The following is a 23,757-nucleotide window of genomic DNA, read 5'->3' on the forward strand; positions in this document are numbered from 1 at the left end:
AGAATAAATTTCATTGCATTGTTCCCTGTATACCCATGATTGTGTTGCTACACACAACTCCAATCTGCTAATTAAATTTGCTAATGACACTACACTGATTGGCCTAATCTCAAAGTCATCACCCTGACACAATGGTGTCAAGAAAAAAACCTCTCTCTCAACGTCGCAAAAACAAAGAAGCTGGTCGTGGACTACAGGAGGAGTGGAGACAGGCCAAACATCACTGAGGATCTCACGTGGTCCATACATACCAGCTCTGTGGTGAAAAAGGCACAACAGCGCCTCTTTCACCTCAGACGGTTGAAGAAGTTTGGTATGGGCTCCCAAATTCTAAGAAATTTCTACAGAGGCACAATTGAGAGCATCCTGACTGGCTGCATGATTGCCTGGTATGGGAACTGTACTTCCCTCAGTCGCAGGACTCTGCAGAGAGTGGAGCGGACAGCCCAACACATCTATAGATGTGAACTTCCCACTATTCGGGATAGCTACAAAGACAGGTGTGTAAAAAGGGCCCGAGGATCACTGGGGACCCGAGTCACCCCAACCACAAACTGTTCCAGCTGCTACCATCCAGGAAATGGTACCGCAGCATAAAAGCCAGGACCAACAGGCTCCAGGACAGCTTCCTCCACCAAGCCAACAGACTGCTTAATTCATGCTGACACAACAGTATTTCTATGTTATATTGACTATCCTGTTGTACATAATATTTATTATAGATTATTATAATTGCACTTTTGAACAGAGACATAACGTAAGAATTTTTACTCCTCATGTATTTGAAGGAGGTAAGTAATAAAGTCAATTCAATTTAATTCAATTCATGGAGTCATAGAACACTACAACATAGATATAGGCCCTTCAGCCCATCTATCCCATGCCAAATTATCATGCTAACTAACCCCATTGACTTGTATCTGCAGCATAGCCCTCCAAACCCCTCCCACCATGTATTTATCCAAATTTCTGTTAAATCTTGAAATCAAACCCACATCCACCATTTCCACACTCTCACCACCCTCTGAGTGAAGAAGTTCTGACTCATGTTCTCTCTAAATTTTCACCTTTCACCCTTAATTCATGACCTCTAGTTCTAGTCGCACCCAACCTCAGTGGAAAAAGCATGCTTATACTTACCCCAACTATACCCTTCACAATTCTGTATAACATATAGGAGTATGTGGCAAATTCACTAGTTATGCATCCTCATGCAGGAATTGCTGAATGGCCACTGGAGTTCAATTGTTGCACCACACTTTCCTTTTAATGGAAGCTATATACAGTAAATTTATATTACAGCATCAAAGGCAATGATAACACGAAGTACACAGAAGGCCAATAATGACTTTGTTACAAGCAAATACAATGGTGATATTGTTGGTGATTTCCATCCAGAAACAAAAATGAACTTCTATGTCATCTGAATCAGCTTTGGTGTAACGAACACAAAATGCTGGACAAACTCAGCAAGTCAGGCAGCATCTATGGAAATGAATAAACATTCCACTTTTCAGACTGAGACCCTTCATCAGGACTAGAAAGGAAGGGGAAAGAAGCCAGAATAAGAAATAAGGAAAGGGGAAGGAGGATAAGCCAGAAGGTGATAGGTGAAGCCAGGTGGGTTGGGGAGGAAGGATGAAGTAAGAAACAATAAGGTGATAGATGGAAATTGTAAAGGCTTAGAGAAGATGGAATCTAATAGGGGAGGAGAGTAGGCTATGGGAGAAAGGGAAGAAGGGGGTCACCAGGAGAAAGGAAAATAAATTACCAGAAGGAGAATCAATAGTCATACCATCAGGTTGGAGGCCACGCAGGCAAAATATGAGGTGCTGCTCCTCCAACTTGGGAGTGAGCTCATCAAGGCAATAGAGAAGGCCATGGGTCAATATGTCAAAATGAGAATGGGGACTGAAATTAAAATGATTGGCCATAGGGAAATTCTGCATTTTACGATGGAGCCACGGTGCTCAACAAAGTCCTCCGTTAGTCTAGATCAGCTCTCACCAATGTAGAGAGGCCACATCAGGAGCACCAGATCTGGTGCTCTATTTTATAAAATGATAATAATTCAATTATAAAATGCTTCTGTCATTTACACATGGAAAACAGGAGGAGTAGGTTATTCATTCCTTCATGCCTGTGCTGTCATTTAATCTGATCAAGATTAATCATTCAAATTGAGAACCCTGATTGGTTAAATAATCATCCTGTAATAATTGCTAACTTTATAAACATGCATGCATGGGTTTTGACAGTTGAGATATTTTGAGCTTCAATAAATCATCAGAGAAAATTAAGTGTCAATCTAATGTCTATCTGCAACTGGTAAAAATAATCTATAAATTATTTTGCAATTTCAGATTTTTATAACTTTAATAGTGGCACTTATCACAATCCTCACCTTATTCAAAATGTCTCGTTCTCTAACCAGCTCATCAACTGCTTTCTTATCAAGCTCAACCTGCTTTTTGGTAGACTCCAGCTCTGAAGAGGAAATGGCAAAAAAAAATAGAGGTTTTGTTATATCACTTTCAATCTATGAAAAGAATCAAAGATCCTATATAGAGTGCATTCTGGTTATTTAGGCCACTGGTTAATCAGTGGCAGCTGCTTATTTGGGACAACTCTTAAAGAACATAAGGTAATTAAGAAAATAAACAGGATTCCCTTCATTTATCCGGGACACAATGCCACTTAGTTGGAGCAGGAAACTGTTAATGAACAGCTTCTAACCAGCATTGGTCGCATGCACTTGATGCCATTAAGCACTACACTTGTGTTTTGAGTGATCAGTTTTTAAATACTGTCAGTTTTCAAAAAGCACAACTTTTGTCACTGATAGTTGGCAAGAAATAAGCAGTAAGACAATTCAGAACTGCTTTCCTTACTGTGGTTTCAAGCATTCAGGCTTGGAGATGCCAGAAATGGCCGGGAGAGAAAATGAAATGATTACACTACTTCAAAAGGTTAGGAACTACAAAGAATTTGAAGGTATCAACAATCGTCTTGAATGTTACAATGAATTCAAGATTTGGAGGATGCCTTGTATGAAGGCAGTCCATTATCTGCATTAGGTGCCTACAGTGATGTTGTTCATTTACAGTCAAAAGAATTCAACGCAGATGAATTCCTCCATCGATAAGAATTAGAAACTAATACAGTTTTATAATACTGTAGTAGTTTTGGTAGTGTTCTTATTTGTTCTGTATTTCATTTAAGTCTATAATTTGTTACCCTATTTATATTTTTGATACCGTTTTAACTATTTCCATGAAACTTAGGCTAATTGGGGTAGCCACTTAATAGGAACAAAATATATTGTTCCAAATGTGTCCCAATTAACCAGAACCCACTGTAGTTCAAAAATTACAGAACTGTACAAAATTCAGGAACATGTATACTGTATAGCTAGGGTTCTGATATGGATCTCTATTTGTGCATTGAGAGCGAGAAGGGGGCAGGGAGAGGGGAATCATGGTCGGAAAAGGGGAAGGGAGAGGGTAGCGAGTGGAAAGCACCAGAGAGACATTCTGTAACGATCAATAAGCTGACTGAAAAGTATATAAAGGCTATGCTTTTGGAGGTCACACCACAATCAATAATGCACTAATAATGTCTCCTTGCATGATGATGAAATGTTTGCAAGTACATTACCAAGATCTTAGAATAACTCAACCTGGCTTTGCTCTTGCCAGTCTTAGGCATCCTAGCTATATATATATATATCTATCTCACTCTAAGATTTTTGCACAGTATTATAGGTCTCTTACAGAAAATGTTGCTGGTATCTCTACCCATGTAGGATTAAGATTCTAAATTGTAACCACACACACTTTATTTACTAAATCACAACTCCAGTTGTCGTTTGGTTAAAGCACCCTGTATTAATTTTAAGCTCATTTCTCTGAATGTTTTCTACCTGACAGCCACTAGATCTTAACTCAGTAGGTAACTCTGGGGAAAATTTGGAAATAAAGATAGAAATGTGTGAGTTATCACTGACAGGACTACAAAGGAAACAGAAAGGTACAAGTATTTTTTTTAAACAATAAAACTATGTTCCACCTTCAGTTATTCTCTCCTATCCCAGTTCTAACAATGGGGATACAATATGTACAGGTACATCTACAGATTTTATTTTAAGCTACGAGCAAGTCATCGAAAAAGCCTTGGAAACTCAGCCAGTAGCAACACACAAAGGAGCTGGAGGAACTCAGTGGATCAGGCTTAATCTACAGAGGAAAATGTACAGTTGACATTCTGGAACAAGACCCTTCCTGGTCCTAACAAAGTGGCTTGTCCCAAAAAATCGGCAGTCCATGTCCCTGCACAGATGCTGCCTGGCCCAGTGAGTTCTGCCAGCTCCTTTGTATGTTGCTCCAGATTTCCAGCATCTATAGCCTCCTGTGTCTTCACTTCCTCCTGCATTGCTTCACTACCCATCGAAATACAAGTTGTTTATATATTGCACAATATTCTGGCATCATCTTCATCTCTGTTCAATGAAACTTACCGGAGGAATATCTATTCTTTAGTACAGAAATATTTTTCTGAGTAACCGACAATTCCTGCTAAATCAGAGGCACTTTTATAGGATAAGGACATCAGAAATAGAAACAAAAGCAGAATTTTGGCACCTAAAGCCTACTCGGTCATTTAATGCTCATGGATGAATGCCTAACTGAAATCATGCTCCCATCCAATATCCACATTTCTTGATTTACTTGGTGTCAAAAGACATTTCAGTCTCAGCCATGAATATGTTCTCTGACTAACCATCTAAAATACTCGCAACGCACACAAAATGTTGGAGTAACTCAGCAGGCCACGCAGTATAATCAATGTTTTGGGCCAAGACCCTTCATCAAGGACTCTGTCAGAAGGGTCATCAGCTCTGAGTAAACAAACTCTCAGGTACAATTGACTGATTCCATATCCTAAGAACTGTTTCTGAGTTCTGGATTGGTAAGGAATAATGGCATTTACCCAGTCAATCCTAAAGCAAAACCTCCTAGATTTAAATAATATTACCTCTCATTTAAGGTGATGGGTGAACATCTCTAACAGAGGAGGTGTAAGGCACTCCTTCCCTCTGCTAGCCTGCAAGTCACCATTGGGCAAGGTATAGCACATGCTTGGCTCCTGACCAGTCATGTAAAGCCATGGGAGCAGGTGGTCATATGAGCAGCTGGTGCACATCATAAGTCCTGGTTACGCGACCACTGACACCAGGCATCAGTCTCTGAAGAGTATTGACAATGGCTGGGGTCACCCATCTTGTAAAGACACTACCCAAAAGAAGGCAATGGCAAACCATTTCTTTGCCAAGAACAATCACGGTCAAGACTATGATCGCCCACATCATATGACACAGTTCATAATGATGATGACCTCTCATTTATTAAAATTCTAGTTTATTCAATCTGTTTAGCATCAATTTCCTGAGCGTCAACATCCAGAGTCAAACATATTGATGAAATCATGAAGAAGACATGCCAGCAGTTGTACAGCAATAGGAGTTTGAGGAGATTAGATATATTACCAAAAGCTCTTGCAAATTTCTACAGATGCACAGTGAAGAGAATTCTAATCAACCCTGGTATGGAGGCTCTGGTACACAAGATCACAAGAAGCTGCAGAGGACTGTAAACTCAATCAGTTCCAAAACAAGAACAATCCTCCCCATCGTCACGGCATCTTCGAGAGGTGGTGCCTCATGAAGGATCCTCAATTTTGGGACATGCTTTCTTTTCATTAGTACTCTCAAGGAGGTATGGAAGTCTTAAGACCCACACTGAATGATTCAGAACAGCTTTTTACCCACTGCCATCAGGTTTCTGAACAGTTCAAGAGCCCTCGTTATGCCGCCTTTTACTATTTATTTATTTTTGTCTTTGCTAATGTACTGCTAGTGCAAAACAACACATTTCATGTATGTGTCAACAATAATAAATTTGATTCTGATTTCCCTCACCCCAGAAATTAACACAGTTCTACATTTCATAGTCCCAAGGTAAAAAGCTACAAAGATCAAAATTGCAGATAAAATTCTATACAAGCCCCATACACTTCACCAAAGTTTTCTTATTCTTTTAGTTAGATTTCACTCACAAAAACAGCCAACATCTTATTTGCATTCATAAATCCTTGCTCTTTGACTTTGTCTTTCATACATAAGCACTCCAGGGCCCCCTAGAGCTCCTGTACTAGTTTCTTACTGTTCAAAAATAAAATTTAATTTTATTTCTCTTATTACCAAAATAAATAAACTTAGTAATTTTTTTTTACTATGCTGATATTTCTTGCTCACTCACTTAATCTGTCTAGATCTCTTTGCTAAGTTTTCATCTCCTCATATATCATTTCGTACTTGCAGTGTCAGCAACCCGGGACAAAGCACACCCTGTATATCTTAAATTTATTTTTTGTGTGAAGATAAATTTAGCACTTGGATGTCAGAAAAATGGAAGGTTTTGTGGAAGGAAAGGGCCAAATTGATCAGAGTAGGTCGAAAGGTTAGAACATATCATGGGCTGAAGGCCTGTACTGTGCTGTAATGTTCTATGTTCTATAAATTGCCAATAGCTAAGTGCCCAGTACTGATCCTTGGGATACACTTGAGTAAAGCCTCCAATGATTTGAAAATGATTGTGTTATTCTCAACTGGTTTTAAACCATTAATTGTTCCTCGTACTAATATTTTACTCCCAATTCAGTAAACCTATATATTTTACAACAATCTTTTTATGTAATATCTTAGACTGCCTTTGAAATTCAGCTATATTTCCCTTGCTAGTTCTCCTGTTAAATACGTCTTCAAAATATTGACCAAACTTGTTAAACAAAATTTCTCTTTCACAAAACCATATTGATTTGGCTAATAACATGGATCCCTAAATGTATTGTCACCACAACCTTGACAAATAAATCCAAAATTTTCCCAGAGGCTTGGAGACAAACGAGACAGAAAATGCTGGAATCTGGAGGAACACACAAAAAGCTGGGAGAATTTAACAGGTCAGGCAGCATTTATGGAGAGTCTCAACCTGAAACGTCAACTGTCCATTTCCCTTCATAGATGGGATGCTGCCTGACATGCTAAATTCCTTCAATTGATGCCATCTTGGTGCTCTATGCTTTCTTCTTCCCTTTCTCCATCTTTTCTTAAAAACAATGTTATATTTGAGATCAAACAGTCTATTGGAACTGTTCCAGAATATAGTGAGTTGTGAGTGCAATCAATTTAGAAATGTGCAATGCAGTCTATCTGAACCTAGAGGCACTGCGAGCTTTTAGTCACTTTATTTTTTCCACTAACTCACAGCACCGTTTCTTCCACATAAAACTTGTTTAACACATATACTTGCAGGTAAACTACTGAGATGCAAAGAAGTTACAAATGAAAGCACTTATGTCCTATCCAGCTGTTACTAATGAAACATTCCACCATATTCATTCTAAAGCCCGAATAATAAAATCGTTTAAATCTAAACTACTGGGAACAAATATAGGTGCCCTTCAAGTGCAATTATAATTTTGAATAATTGTTTATCTAAGGATGCAAAACATGCAATATTCATTAAAGAGGTATGTCTCAGCAAATCTTGCTGTTGATCTATATTGAACTTTATAAACAAAATCATTATAGTTTGATGACTATGCAGGTTAAGCAATAGATACATGACTTGCATTTCATGAAGGCTTTGAGCATGATTCAGATTTATTATACCATGATGACTAATACTGGACTTTAAGAGGTTCTGCTACATTGATCAATACCAAAGGACACCCATACTCTATTAAATCAACTCTATTAATACAGTGTTTCATATAAAACCATAAGACATAGGAGCAGAATTAGGCCATCTGGCCCATTGAGTCTGCTCTGCCATTCAATCATGGCTGATCCTTTTCTTCACCTCCTCAACTCCAGTTCCCAGCCTTCTCCCCATAACCTTTGATGCCATGTCCAGTCAAGAACCTATCAATCTCTGCCTTAGATACACCCAACAACCTGGCCTCCACAGCTGCACGTGGCAACAAATTCCACAAATTCAACACACCTTGGCTAAAGAAATTTCTCCACACCTCTGACTGAAAGGGCACGCCTCTATTCTGAGCCTGTGCCCTCTTGTCCTAGACTCTCCAACCATGGGGAACATCCTTTCCACAGCTACTCTGTTTAGGCCTTTCAACATTCGAAAGGTTTCAATGAGATTCCTCCTCCTCCTTCTGAATTCCAGCGAGTACAGACCCAGAGCCATCAAACGTTCCTCATATAATAGCCCTTTCATTTCTGGAATCATCCTTGTGAACCTCCTCTGGACCCTCTCCAATGTCAGCACATATGATTTTGTTTATATGGTTCATCATTAAAACACCTCTCTTTCACAAAATACCCTAATATTTTGTTACTCCATGAAGAATGTCACAGTTTTAAGAGATTTCCAAGTTTCCTTACTACTGTAACTCAAACTGATAGTTCCAGTAAGAAATTCACAAGCTGCTTGTTCTTTGTGCAGAATGTAATTGGAATATAGAACCTGCTGCAAAATGCGCTATAGAGACAAACAAAACACGTGAATTTACAGGGAATACAAATATGAAATGGAAAGTAATAGAAGAACATGTTATTACAAAGAATGAAGAACAATATAACACAGGAACATGCTGAACAGGAGTCCTGATAAAGGGCCTTGGCCTGAAATATCTTCCGTTTATTCCTTTCCATAGATGCTGCCTAATCTGCTGAGTTCCTCCAGCATTTTGTGTGTGTTAGGTTGACCATGACGTCAATTTATACAAATCCCATCTACCTGATTAAGATCTATATCCCACCCCACCCCCATTCCCTGCCTGTTCACGTGTCTGTCTAAATGCCTCTTAAACATTGCTACTGTATCTGCATCCACCATCTCTCCCTGCAGCATTTTCCAAGCACCTACCACTCCCTGCATAAAACACTTACCTTGTAAATCATCTTTCAACTTTCTACTTCTCACCTTAAAGCTAGGCCTCCTAGTAGTTGCCTTTTCCACCGTGGGAAAAAAACTTAGACTATCTACTTTTTCTTTGTCTACAACATAAGCTCCACAGCCACTGGCGCTCCAGAGCAAACAATCCAAGTATGTCTAATGTCTCCTGACACACAGTGATAAAAATCATGGGGTAAAAGGTTTATGTGCATCCTAAATCCAAGTATGTTAGTCAAATAGTAATATTGTTGTGCAGTGAAATATACTTAATACTAGGCAAAGGTTAAGCACACTTTAATCAAGTTTGCATTACACTATCTAGTTGGTAAGTTTATGACCCTACCTTTCTCCAGAGAAACAGTAAGATTTTTCAATGTTTCCCGCTGGTGGTCAAGATCCAGTTTTTGGTCCTCAACTTGATGCAACTTTCGCTGCAACACCTCCCTCGTCTTAGTCAACTTGACAACCTCTTGATTCAATTGAGCCACATCTTCTTCTTTTGCCTAGATCAGATGATAGAAATACATTGACTTAAAATAAGCTAGTTTACAAAGGGGAAATGTTTTCTGCTCTATATGTTTCTCTTACTTCTCACGTATACTGCAGTTCGACGTATGTCGGCGATAATTTAGTCAGGAGCAGAGGGTAAAGATATTGATGAGCATTTCAGCAATCTTAAAGATTAAGGATCAGCTTTAATCGTCATGTGCACATCAAAATATCAAAGCATACACTGAAATGCATCATTTGTGTCAATAACCAACACAATCTGAGGATGTGCAGGGGGCAGCACACAACTCCCAACACACTTTCAGTGCCAATATACCATGCCCACAACTTACTAAACCTAACCTGTATGTCTTTGGGATGTGGGACTACCCAGAAGAAACCCATGCAGTCATGGACAGAACGTACAATCTGCTTGCAGACAGTAGCAGTAACCAAACCCAGACAGGTGCTGCTGTGAAGTTTTATGCTAGCTGTAATGCTACTATGTCACTTCCCCCCCCCCACCACCAACCCACCAAGAACAGGTTGAGGTAGGACAAAGTTGTTAAACTTAAAAGAGGAGGAAGTAGAAAGTCTTTGAAATAAATCAGAAAATAGTCACAATGAGGGTGAACACCATTCAGTCTATCAAATCTGTACTGGCTCTATGTACAACTAGCCACCCTCTCCGTAAATCCCTAATTCCTTTCGGTGCATTTGAAGAGTAGATAAGGTTAAATGTTCACCTCAGTTTAAATGAGAAGCTACAGTTCCCAAGATCTGGCTAAGTAATAAAACGAAGGCTGTCACTAATATTGTGTCCTTCCCCACTATACCCCTTCCCAAAATATTCTACAGCTCTCTGAATAACTCTTGAACTGCTGTCACTGTTACAAAGTAGAAGCATGATAAACTTGTTCCTATTTTAACAGCATTGGTTAAAGTTAGTTGAAAAAAACAAGAGAACTGCCTTACTCTTTCTCAGAATAATAGTAATGGATATTCTGTATCCAGTCAAACAGAGCACAATTGGCCTCGATTTAAGAAATGACTCAGAGACTGCACCCCCAACAACGCAGGATGCTCTCAGTACTTCAGAATGCCAGCACAAATTTTGCCCATCCTTACGAAAACATGTTTATTTAATTCATTAATAGAGGAAGTAAAACATACTTTAAGGTCCATCAACTTCTGTTGATTTTCCACTGTCAGCTGGTCAGTGATCATAATTTGTTGTTCATTTTCTTGTTGCAACTTGAGAAATTTTTGGTTAAGTAATTCCAAATCCTTTGACGATCTTTCATTCAAAATCTGTTGAAGGAAAAAGAATAACCATTATTTAAGGTAACTGAAATTATATTTGACACATAGAGATAAGATTTTTTGCATAACAGACTTTAATTAATAGCAAAGAGGACTAGATACTGAAAGACAGTGGGCATTTGCATCTGTTTTACAAATTCTAATTCATCTCAAAGCATTATGATGAAAGTTTTTCTGCTTTTAGTTATAAATTGAACTTGTTCCTCTCATCGCTCTGTGCATGAAGCCACAGCATGAAACCTCAATGAATTGGAACCTACTTGTCAATCTCATTCTAAATCCAACAGTGATTTAATGGCCAGATGGTCATTTTCTGTATTTGGTGTTATAGGATTTATATTCAAAATTGGAAAAGTGACAGATATGCTGCACAGAATACCTTTCAGTGATTTCATTGGAGTGCATTACCAGGTCTGAATAAAGTAAGTTATGCTCTCTAACTAGTGTCTTACCGAGAAGTATAAATTACTAGTCAAAAGCATAAAAGTGAATCCCTAACCTAAGAGATTCTGCAGAGGCCTGAAATCTGAAATCGAGGGCAACACACACAAAAGAGGAACTCAGCAGGTCAGGCAGTATCTAAGGAAATGAATAGTCAGGTAAATACAGTAATAAAGGAAATCCCTCATTTTTGCACATAGAATTCACATAAAATGAGCGTAGTTATAATTATTTTTGGATGGAAAATGTTTATAGCCCAACATTAATAAATTCCAAAAGAAGACTCAGAAATTGTTAATTAGGTGCCCTATTGTTTGGAAAAGCCTTACCTCCACTATACATCTATGATAAAGGGGAGTGGGGAAGGGGGTTATTGACAGATTATACAATCGTGAAGAAACAAACTGAGGACAGGAGGGAAAGGTAGGGAAAAAAAGCTAGGAAGGAAAAGAAGTCAGGAGTTTGTTGAGTGGAAAAGAATGGAGTATCCACTGAGTACAAGGAAGGTGGACACATGGAGAAAAGAGAAGGAGAGAGATCATGGAGAGGAAGGATGGCTCTGGAGAAGGGAGGATAACCTGTGGAGGAGAAGACCATACACATGGAAAGAAAGAGGGTGTCTATGTAAGAGAGGGGAGAGTAGAGGCAAAGGAAGAGGAGGATGGAAAATGTCAGAGGACAAGAGTGTCAAAAGAGGTGGATAATAGAGTGGAAGGGAGGAGGGAGAACAGGGAGGGAGTGTCTTTCAAAGTGAACAAGGTCCTTGGAAGAGAGGAAAGGTGGACAGAGGGGAAGAAATACTAAAATTGATGGGTGGGAGGAAAAGAGAATGTCTATGGAAAGGATGGGACGGCACATGGAGGGGAGGGAGAGGGAAAAGAATCCATGGAGAGAGGGAAGGGGAGAGTCAGTGGTGCAAATAGAAAAGTCCCCAGTGAAAGACAGAAGCAGAACAGGGAACCCTTGGACACCCCATGGAAAGGGAAACCTTGTGAGACAGTGAGAAAATAAAAGAGGAGCAGATAGGAGACAAGAGGAGAAGGTCGATGGAAAGGAGCAAAGAAGAAGCCATAGAGTGGACAAGCATAGAAAAGAGAGATATGAAAGAGAGGGCCCTTGCAGGGTTGGAAAGTCTGTAGGTGTGAAGAAAGTTGACCATTAGAGAGGCATAGAAGTGCGTCTTGGAAATAGGTGTAGAGAGCATCCTTGGATAGAGAATCCATGAGGTAAGGAGGAAGGAAGTGCCCTTGGTGGAGAATGGGTAAAAAATGGAGGAAAGGAAAACTGCATGACAGGAGAAATGATGGAGAGAGAGGAAGAAGGGTCTGAGGAAGAGAGATCACCTGAGGAGTGGGAAAGGGGAGAGCCCTTGGAGGGGAGAGGAAGGGAATTATTGCAGGAAAGACGAGAGATTTCATGTAGGGCAGCAAACACTGAGTCAATGAAGAAAAGAGAATAATCTACAGAGGGAAGGTAAATAGTGGGGAAGAGTTCTTGTGGGGGAGGAAGAGAGTCAGTGAAGTGGAAGGAATCCAGGGAAGTTAAAGGAGACAGAAACAGAAAAGTTTACCACAATGTAATCAATTATCTCCTTTTGAACCACAGTGGGGAATTCACGACTCCATTTAGATGTTGTCAAGGGGCTGCATGAATTACTAACCTCTCAGCCAGTACATTTTTGTCACTAAAAATTCAGCTTTTCTCAATTATTAATTTGTAGATAGTGGCACATAAAGCCTCAGGGATTGTTGTTGAACTTCAAAAGCTTACCTTTTTGGCAAGGTTTTGTGCCAGCTGTGTTTACAGTACGGTCAATTACTGATGTGAGATCCTTCTTTCCAGATGGTTTCACTAACGGGGCACTGATCTGTATTTATCTATTGTACAGCAATGCTAGTGTTGGGTCCCTGCCCATGAAGATACTGCATCCATGCCAAAATTACAGTCAAAACAAAAATCCCTTTTTCATTTCCTCTATGTTTGGATTTTTGACCTGAAGGCCAAGGTGCAGGTAACCATTTTACCTTTTGTTCCTTCAGCTGGAGATCCAATTTTTGATGTTCATCTTTGACCTTCTGCTGCTGTGCCATCAATGACTTGATCTCAGCTTGATTTTCATCCAATTCTCCCTTCATGCGTGTCAGTTCTTTAGACAGTTTCTCCTTCCGTCGAACCTCCCGGGCAATCTCATTCTCTCGCATCTGTATATCATGCTGGAGCTACAGTCAAAAAGGAATGACACTGGATGATGGGTATTGAAATAAACATGCATTAACATTTGGAGGAAAACATGTCTGTGGAAGACATACAAGTTGTCTTTAAGAATCACATAAATTTGAATCTATTCAGATGACATAGTAACATATCACAAAGAATTCACATTTCAGACTTAGAGTTATTATTACATGTACATGTTAAAACACAGTGAAATGCATCATTTGTGTTACACAAGGAAGCCGTGATCACTTTTCTTTTCCTCTTAGCCTAAATCCAGTCAGTGGTGGTGATTTCCCCAGTAATCCTCACATTCTTTTATGGCCCTCATTGGAAATTCGGATTCAGCATCAGATTTATGTATCACAAGTATATTGAAATATACAGTGAAATGTGACGTTTGTGTTAACCACCAACACGCACTCCAGGATGACTGGGGGCAGCCTGCAAGTGTTGCACACATTCCAGGGCCAACATAGCATACCTACCACACTTGGCAGAACAAAATAGAACAAAACTATACAGAACATACCAAGCGACAAAGCAAAGCAACATCAAAACAAGCCCTATTCCTCCTTCACACTCACCTTTCCACCCGTGTACATACGCAGTGCTCTAACTCCAGGACAGGCTGTTTTTGGCCTTCAGCCTCCAGTGGGCTTGTAGACATTTATCCCCTTGCTTTTCTTTTTCATGAGCTGGTTTGAGTTTCTTTTTCAGTAGTAGTGAGTGCCCAGCCCATCCCCTCCAAATTTTCACACATCACTATCTTTCATGCGTGAATACTGTAATATTAATGTTGGAAAGGCACTAGTGGTCATATCCTATGCTTTTGACACTTGAGTCACTGCACAGTCTGGTAGCAGCTCCAGATCTTGCTGCCCTAAGGAGCCAGACACCAGTCATTAGATAACCTATCAACATTCAGGGTTGGGCTCACAGGTAAAGGACATGTGCTTTAATTTATTATCAAGGTATGTATACGTTGTCATATACAACCCTGAGATTCATTTTTTTCCGGACATTCACAGTAAAACAGAATACAATAGAATCAATGAAAAGCCATACACAAAGACTGACAAGCAACCAATGTGCAAAAAGACGACAAACTTTGCAAAGACAAAAATAAATAAATAAATAAGATAGCGGCAATGATACACGACAATGTTTTGCAGGCAACTCACCAAATTAGTTCAAGACGTGGAGTGAAAAGGACCAGAAGCAAAAGATTACCAACCTGTGCCATATTCTGATCAGACTCTGTTTTAAGACGATCCAATTCCTCCTCACGGGTTGCCATTTCTGCCACCTTTTCACGTAAAGTAACAACCTCCTTGAGTAGTTCGTCTCTCTCTTTCGTTAACTGCTCTTGGATTTTCAGCAAATCGTTCACACTGTACAACAAAAAACACATTTCTTTGCAATACTCAGAGGAATAAAGTACATTTAATGGTTCTTCAAGTTGTGACCTTGAATATAGTTTGACAAACCAGGATCAAAATAATGTTCTCAGATATTCCATTCTAATATAATTTATTGATGCACAATGAAGTGACACAGCCAGTCGAGCTGCTGCCTCAATTCTAACAATTTGGATTCAATTCCAATCTCCATTACTGTCTGTGTGGAGTTTGTATGATCCTCCTGTCACTGTCTGAATATCCCCTGGGTACATTGATTTTCTCCACATCACAAAGGTTGTGTGGGTTGATAGGTAAACTTACTGCTGCAAATCTCAGGGAAGTTAATAGGAATGAAGGAACAATAAGTTACAGGAAAATTAGTAGGGGAATCAGATTTCTCTGTAAATCAGTATGATCTGAAAGGCTCAGTAGCCTCCTTCTATGCCATAAGGGAAAATGAAATAGAAATATGAACTTGCAGCATAAAATTTACTACCTGGTAACCAATAACAAAAAATCGTTGCCAGCACCTAACAGCAGAAAATTGCGTGAAAGTAGTCCTCCGATTTTCTAAAATATTCTTATCAGTATAATTTTGTGAAGCCAGTCTTCATGTGGTGCAGCGAAGGAAACGATGACATTTATATCTGGTAAGCTTCTCATGCACTACCCTTCAGGTATCTCTATGGAACTGGATAAATATAATGAGCAAGGCCATTTAGGGATTGATAAAACAATGTACAGCTCCCTGCATGATAGCGTAATATCCTCTTCAGCTTTCTTGAAATGGCCAATTAGAAATGAATCCAATAGTTTTGATTACAATATTTCATTCTTTTTTATCAGCTTCAACCTTCAGTTCGAAAAGATACCTGGGACCCAGACGGTAGCATTCTCAGCTGTGTGCCTATGAAAAAGCTGATCAATGGGTACCCCTAAGAGCTTTCCATACTTGATAATGATTGTCAGTGTGTGAAATTGGACAAGCAATTTAATGATGAGATACAGAGGCCACTCTTCCTTCTTACTCTATGGAAAACCATTGCCATGATATATTATGTATCATCTATTATTGTTAATATTCTTCCAACCTTAATGCACCACTATCTTTTGGCATTCTGTGTGATACAGTATTTACTTACTGTACAGTGACTTTCACTAGACAGTTAAAGCTATCAAACAAGATGCTCCTCCTGCAAAGATCAAGATTAAGGAGAACATTAATGTTCTCAATACAAAAGTCATGATAACCTATAATCATTTTAAATTGAGTTTTCAATCAGTTTGAGTCTCTAAGTGGTGTCAATTCACACACAGCACTAGCCTTGGGCCAGCTCGTGTCAAATATTTTTTTTCCAGATATATCTACAGTAAATCCAACAATGGAGAAGCAAAATTAATCTGTCAAAGATGCTCTATTTTTATCCTATAAAAAAACTAAGCCAATCTGATCTGAAAGACAATGCCCATAACCCATGCACCTTCACTCTGAATGTTCTCGTTACTTGAATTATCAGCAGTTGTATTTTGTCAATTACATATTTTATAATTCAACATTGATCATCCCTTTGTGGTAGTGGAGGCAGATACAATAGTGGTGTTTAAGATACTCTTAGATAGGCACCAGAATTTGCCAAGAGTGGAGGGATGTGGACCATGTGCAGGCAGAAGGGATCAGTTTAGTTAGGAATCATTACCTTAATTATTTTGACATAACATTGTGGGTTTAAGGGCTTCTTCCTGTGTTGTACCATTCTGTGTTCTATATTTTATGAAGGAGGCTATCCAGTCCATCCCTAGGCACAGCAACACCAGCAATTTTTATTCCCCTTCTTCTTTCTCAGGATTTTGCAACTATTTCTCTCCCACTTTCTAATTAATTCCCCTTAGATTATTTTGCTACCTAACTAATGAGTTTTATAATGTAGGGGAAGCCCTGCAGCACAGGGAGAGCATGCAAACTTCATACAAACAGCAACAAAGGTCAAGTTCAAATCCAGGTTGCTGGAGCCGTGAGGAAGTAGCACTACCTGCTGCAGCACTCTGCCACCATTAGGTGACTTTTCCCCACATTTCAGTTTTCTTTTGCTCTCAGTTCTCTATTTTCGACACACAACTGGCATTAATTTTCAGACTTGACAGTGATTTACTGCGTTTCTCAGGCCACTGAAATTTGAAGGTAACAAACCGAATATTTGTGTTTTGGTGTTGTATTCTGACATGCCTTTCAAGTTTCAGTAAATGTTAAAAATTCACTTCTATCCCAGGTATAAATTCTAAATTGATTCAAAATCAGAAAGATCTTACACATCACTTCTAATGATGCACTCATTAACAGTTGGCAGGTTTCAAAATAATTAATGTTCCTTAAAGTTGGCCTGGCTGGCGGGAGTGGTGTTAGTGGGGATAAGCCCCCCAATGGCATGCTTATCAAATAATTACTAAGCCTTATGGAACCATTTCTACTGACAGGAGAAAGGGCAAATGCTGCTTACTGGTGACTTAAAACCAGTTTCTTTGGGCATATGGGGCTTGTCAGCCATGGAGAAGGAAAACGCTGATCTCAATCCTCTGCTGCCTTGCAGATATAACTACTCATGGGGAAGGTTTTTGGGTAAACCCAGAGTAAAGATCCAGAGAGGACTCCCTAAGGCAGCCCTACACTGAGTTCAATGCCAACTGGCAACTCCTGTGATGCCACTGATGCCAAACTGCATCAGAGTCTGTCGTTTCTTTGGATTCATCAGCTGTGTAGACAGGGGGAGCCTGCTGCATGGGCAACAACTTGCTCTCCATATCGTATCACTTAGACGGCTGGAATGCAATATCCATGGTCTAGCCTGACCAACAGAGGGCCTCAAAGTAGGCTGCACTTTACATCCTTTGCAGCCAACCTTCAGAAAATATCGTAATGTAATCAGCTAGTAGATTTTGAAATATGCAGGAGTGGTTTTGTGTGAACAGTTTAATAATGTTTTCTGAAGTGAAGTGTACTGAAAAGTTACAAAAGATTATTCAAAGCTTGTAGACAAATAATTATATAGGCATAAATGGCTCAATTGCTATTTGAACTGCATTGTGTGTGAATTTTTAGCATTTCATAATTCCAAATCAATGTTAGAAAACATAGCCCCCAGTGACAGGTGTAGGCGTTATTTTTGGTCCCTGCTGAGGGAATAATCAAGAGAAACCACAGTTTCTTTACTTGAATGCCGAGCACCTGCTGGATAAAAGTGATTCTACGTAATGCGATACAGTTGTTTATATATGGTTGCTCATTTAAGTCTGTTCTTGGTTGCCATGCAGGACCGAAAAGCCTACCGGCCAGCTTCATCCAAGCAAGAATGAGGCCAGCAGTTACTTGAATCTGAGTAAGTAGTCTAAAATGAACAGAGAATTGACCACCTGATTTTTGTATCTAATCACAATGTTGATTCCCTAAACCCTGAAGCTAAAATTATCCAGTTTAAGGTAAAGCCGTCACACATATCACACTAACAACATAAGGATAGGTATGCATTATCAAATTCTAGAGAAGAAAGTAAAGTGGAAAAAAGGAAAAAATTACCTGCTCTCTTGACCCAATGAGAGTCCAGCACCTTGCTCCACCAGCCTGGTTAGGTTACTAATTTCTTGCTTCAGGGAGCGAATGGTTTCTTTTCCTCGTTTTTCCTGTTCAAGAGCTGTATCAACCATTTTCCAAGCTTTTTCAATCTCCTATTTATTTTAATAAAAATATATAGAACAAAATTAGCTGAAGCATTCATAATTTGAAGTGGGCAATTCGTTTTTCATTTTATTAATGAAAGGAAATGTTACTGTACATGGATCTCACATTGTGCTGAGTATTATTAATTTTAATGGAATAAAACTCACTTGTTTATTGTGGATGATATAAATGAATTAGTCAACTACTTTCTAACTTGTATTCTTGGCACAAAATCACACATCACAGCTAGAAACGAGTGAAGCAAATGTTTTGGCAAAAATGATAAAGGAGTGTATTATTGAACATTAAAAGGTGTAGATGCTGGAAAACTGAAATAAAAACACAAAATGCTGGGTACACCCAGTAGATCGGAAAACATCTACGGAAAGAGAAACGTATCAAATTCTAATGAAACATTGTCATCCTGAAGCACTCTGATTGATTTATTGCCTGGGGAAATAACTGATCCATTCTGTTTCACAGTTACATCTGCATTTTCCACCCACAAAGAAATAATGACTCCACATACTAAGGGCACCTATCTATGTGGCTTTTTAATGTGCCTGTCCAAAAATTGGAACATTTAAGTGTATGAAGACTTTGCACTTTCCCTCATCCTAACAATGTGTGGTGCTATTCTGTAGCCTAATGAACCTAATGTAACTAGGCATCGGGAGAAGGTAAAAGTACATTGGATTTATGGCGCAAACACGAGAAAATCTGCAGATGCTGGAAATTCAAGCAACACGCACAAAATGCTGGTGGAATGCAGCAGGCCAGGCAGCATCTATAGGAAGAAATAGTCGACGTTTTGGGCGGAGACCCTTCGTCAGGACTTTGAAGAGTCTTGGCCTGAAACGTTGACTGTACTTCTTCTTATAGATGCTGCTTGGCCTGCTGCGTTCCACCAGCATTCTGTGTGTGTTGCTTGGATCTATGGCACTGTTTTGGAAATCTAGATCTCTAATGGAAGGATCCAGAGAATGTGAGTTCAAATCTCACCATGACAGTTTTATAATTTGAATTCAGTTTACTAATTAGCAAACAGACATCTGGTACTAATTAACTTCATATAGAAATACCAAATTAATTGTCCTGATGATGACTCATGATGAAGGGTTTTGGCCCAAAATGCTGAATGTTTATTCTGCTCCATAGATGCTACTTGAACTGCTCCATTCCTTCAGCATTTTGTGCATGTTGCTGTGGATTTCCAGCATTTGCAAAATCTCTTGTGTTTTTGGTATAAAAATAATGTCTTTGAACCCCCATAAGGCTAAGGAAAGAAAACTGCTGAACTTACTCCCTAGCTTACATATACTCAAGTCCCACATTATCACAATTAGCTGTTAATTATCTTCTGAGATTGCCTGAAAAGTCATTCTTCTATGTTCAAAGCAGAAAGGCCCATACATGTCAGCTATGTCTGCAACATGATGATAATTATAAAGATTTTATCATATAACCTAAGCTTGGGGAAGTGCAAATAGCTTCAATATCGTCAGCCCATGTGTTTTTAACGATAGGCTTCAACAAAAATAATACAATATTCACAACACGCTGGAGGAAATCAGCAGGTCGGGCAGCATCCGTGGAAAAGATCAGTTGACATTTCGGACTGGAACCCTTCGTCAGGACTGTAGAAGGAAGGGGCAGAGGCCCTACAAAGAAGGTGGGGGGAGGGTGGGAAGGAGAAGGCTGGTAAGTTCCAGGTGAAAAACCAGTAAGGGGAAAGATAAAGGGGTGGGGGAAGGGAAGCAGGGAGCCCCTTGGAATGAACATACCATCTAGGTAGTCTCCAGCCCCTTGGTATGAACATAGAATTCTCCAACTTCCGGTAATTCCCTCCCCCTCCCTTCCTCTATCCCTATGTCACTCTGCCCCCCCCCCAGCTGCCTATCACCTCCCTCATGGTTCCGCCTTCTTCTACTACTCATTGTGTTTTCCCCTATTCCTTCTTCACCTTTCCTGCCTATCACCTCCCTGCCTCCCCTCCCCCACCCCTTTATCTTTCCCCTTACTGGTTTTTCACCTGGAACCTACCAGTCTTCTCCTTCCCACCCTCCCCCGACCTTCTTTATGGGGCCTCTGACCCTTCCCTCTTCAGTCCTGACGAAGGGTTCCGGCCAGAAACGTCGACCGATCTTTTCCACGGATGCTGCCCAACCTGCTGAGTTCCTCCAGCGTGTTGTGAGTGTTGCTTTGACCCCAGCATCTGCAGATTATTTTGTGTTTAGTAATACAATATCCCTCAACTATCAGAGTCTTGAACCAAAGGGTATAGATAACTTCACTCGCCCTATCACTGCAACATTCCTACAACCTTTGGACTCACTTTCAAGGACCCTTCATCTCATATTCTCGTATCTAATGCTTATTTATTTTTTTCTTTTTGTATTTGTGTTGGCGTGTGGCCAAGTGGTTAAGGCGTCAGTCTAGTGATCTGAAGGTCACTAGTTCGAGCCTCAGCTGAGGTAGCGTGTTGTGTCCTTGAGCAAGGCACTTAACCACACATTGCTCTGCGACGACACTGGTGCCAAGCTGTATCGGCCCTAGTGCCCTTCCCTTGGACAACATCGGTGGCGTGGAGAGGGGAGACTTGCAGCATGGGCAACTGCCAGTCTTCCATACAACCTTGCCCAGGCCTGCATCCTGGAAACATTCCAAGCCGCAAATCCATGGTCGCACGAGACTAACAGATGTCTATTATTATTATTTGTATTTGCACAATTCGTTATCTTTTACACACTGACTGAAAGCCCAGTTGAATCTATTATGGTTATTGTCCTATTATGGATTTATAGAGTATGCCCAAAAGAAAATTGAATCTCAGGGTAGTATATGGTGACATTCCAGTACAGATAGTCCATATATGCATTGACAGTACATCTCACCAAACTGCACATTCACAGGTTATGTAAACCAGTGGTGAACATAATGTATATTGTCACATGGTGGAAATGGAGTGAGGCATTGTAAATTCCAGTAGCAATGAGCACACTATATTGTGACACACAGTACATTTCAAATCCACAGTGTACTGATTACATGGACATATTCTCAGTAACATGTTGGTGTGACCCATAAATGAGAGCTTCACATTTACACACCATTTAGCAATATCCATTTTTATATGAGAGCAATTTAGTTAGTCCTATTCCTGATGTTATCTGGTAGCCCTGCAAAACGAAATCTTCATGTAATAGTCTAATTAATTAAAATATAATTATGTGTAATTGCTCTTAATTGTGTTGCACATTATTATAATAGTACACATAGCACAAATATTTGTACACTACGGAATCACTTATTAACATACACATTTTACTCAAGGTTCACTGATTCTCTGAGACCCAACTGTGGCACTAACATTACAGAGTCATACAGAATGGAAACTAGCCCTTCAGCCTACCAAGTCTGAACCAGCTATCAATCATGTCAAATCCTGAACTAATCCAAATTTATTCTTCTCACTTTCCCCAAATTCGACCATTCCAATACGCAAAATGAGTAATTTACGTTGATCAATTAACCTACCAAACGGCACATACTTGGGATGTTGAAAGAAATTGGACGGTCACAGGTAAAAAGTGCAAACTCCACACAGGCAGTACTGGAGGTCGGGATTGTGTTGTGAGGTAGCAGCTCTACCTGTGCCACTGTGCTGCCCTGTTTCTCTATCTATACTTTAGCTCATTATTGATCTCTATGATGATCACAGCTAAATAAAAAAAATCAGCAACACAATAAACATCAGCATAATACAGAAAAGTATGGCAAGGAGAAAATCGAGATTATTCTGATTTTTTTTTTAACCTTGCCCAAGACATTGTGTAGCAGGAATGGGAAGTACATTGAAGCTATAGGTGATTCTACTATTTCTAATGGGAAAGGTTGGAGGACTTGGATGAACATTTCAAATCAATTATCTTGCAAGATTTTTGGAAATTTCTTTAAAAACTTGCAAGTCAGGAAATATATTTGAAGATCAAATATGTCCCCGATATTCATTCTCTACACCAGTGTCTGGTTTCAGGACATCCATGCAAACACACAAAATACTGGAGGAACTCTATGGAAAAGAGTAAGCCTTCAGCAAAAGCAGTCGACGTTTGGTGCCGAAAACCCTTCATCTGAAACAGTGGGCCGAGACCCTTCAAGACATCCATACCCAGATATGATTGCACTTCCTTATAGAGATTCATGTTCTAGACATGGTGTTCCTCACACCAGTGTCCAACAAGGTAACAAGAAGATGAAAGCAGTTATGGTAGTCCTAATTAGGAGGCTGGGATTCACATAAATGGAGGGATATGGATCGTGTGCTGGAAGAAGAGATTTAGTTTAATTCAGCATTATATTTGGTGCAGATATTGTGGCCCAAAAGGCCTGTTCCTGTGCTGTACTCTGTTCTATTATTCCACAGGTAAATTGATTGATCATTGTCACATATACCAAGATAAAGTGAAAAACGCCTTGCATCAGTCCACACAGATCAGTTCATTACAAGATAAAATAATTAGCGTGCAGAGTGGTACCATGATACTGTCCACGACATCATTACAGCTTGAGGCGTCAGAGTTTGGAGCTCATTTCCAGCTCTGTAAGGAATTTGTACATCCTCCCTGTGGATTGCATGGGTTCTTTCCCACAGTCCAATGATGTGCCAGTTAGGTAGGTTAATTGGTCATTGTAAATTGTCCCGTGATTAGGCTAGGGTTAAATAGGTGGGATGCTAGGTGGTGTGGCTCGAAAGGCTGGAACAGCCTGTTCAGCAGAGTTGAAATGTGTTGGGAAACTAAAGTAGAAAAGATGAGGTGCTAACACAATTCAGTGAACATAGCACATCACCAGGACATCCATTGGAACATTCTGCTTCTAGTCGATCTTACTCTCTACAAAAATACCCGCACTTACTCATTTCCATTAACAACCATTTCATTTCCATTCCCTATGAAGGGAATGATGCAATATTCTAGGGTATTTGTCTGAGTAAATTAAAAGGTAAGATGAAACTCTTCCTCATTACTCATATGATTCCCCTTTTTATTAACACTGTGCAATGCCATCATTATTTATTCATGTGCAAACATTGCAACATAACTTGAACTTTAAGGACATTTCCGTCTCCACTTGCAATGCATATTACTTTGAAACATTTCCTGACTGCCTAGTTAATGAAACTCCGATAATCCAGTAC

At 39.7% G+C, this 23,757-nt stretch overlaps 1 protein-coding gene across 7 annotated transcripts in view; it reads right to left on the reverse strand.

The window, feature by feature from the left end:
* Positions 1-23,757, reverse strand: part of cfap58 (cilia and flagella associated protein 58) — a 292,411-nt gene that overhangs the window by 215,016 nt on the left and 53,638 nt on the right. For all 7 annotated transcript variants that reach the window (XM_072239675.1, XM_072239678.1, XM_072239679.1 and 4 more), the window contains 6 exons: positions 18,417-18,565; positions 14,683-14,839; positions 13,256-13,450; positions 10,641-10,778; positions 9,322-9,481; positions 2,405-2,487 (listed from right to left, as the gene is read on the reverse strand). In XM_072239675.1, coding sequence (XP_072095776.1) covers positions 2,405-2,487; positions 9,322-9,481; positions 10,641-10,778; positions 13,256-13,450; positions 14,683-14,839; positions 18,417-18,565 — 882 coding nt within the window. The remainder of the gene's footprint in view (positions 1-2,404; positions 2,488-9,321; positions 9,482-10,640; positions 10,779-13,255; positions 13,451-14,682; positions 14,840-18,416; positions 18,566-23,757) is intronic.

The sequence above is a fragment of the Mobula birostris genome, chromosome 21 (assembly GCF_030028105.1).
Source record: "Mobula birostris isolate sMobBir1 chromosome 21, sMobBir1.hap1, whole genome shotgun sequence".
Taxonomy (NCBI): domain Eukaryota; kingdom Metazoa; phylum Chordata; class Chondrichthyes; order Myliobatiformes; family Myliobatidae; genus Mobula; species Mobula birostris.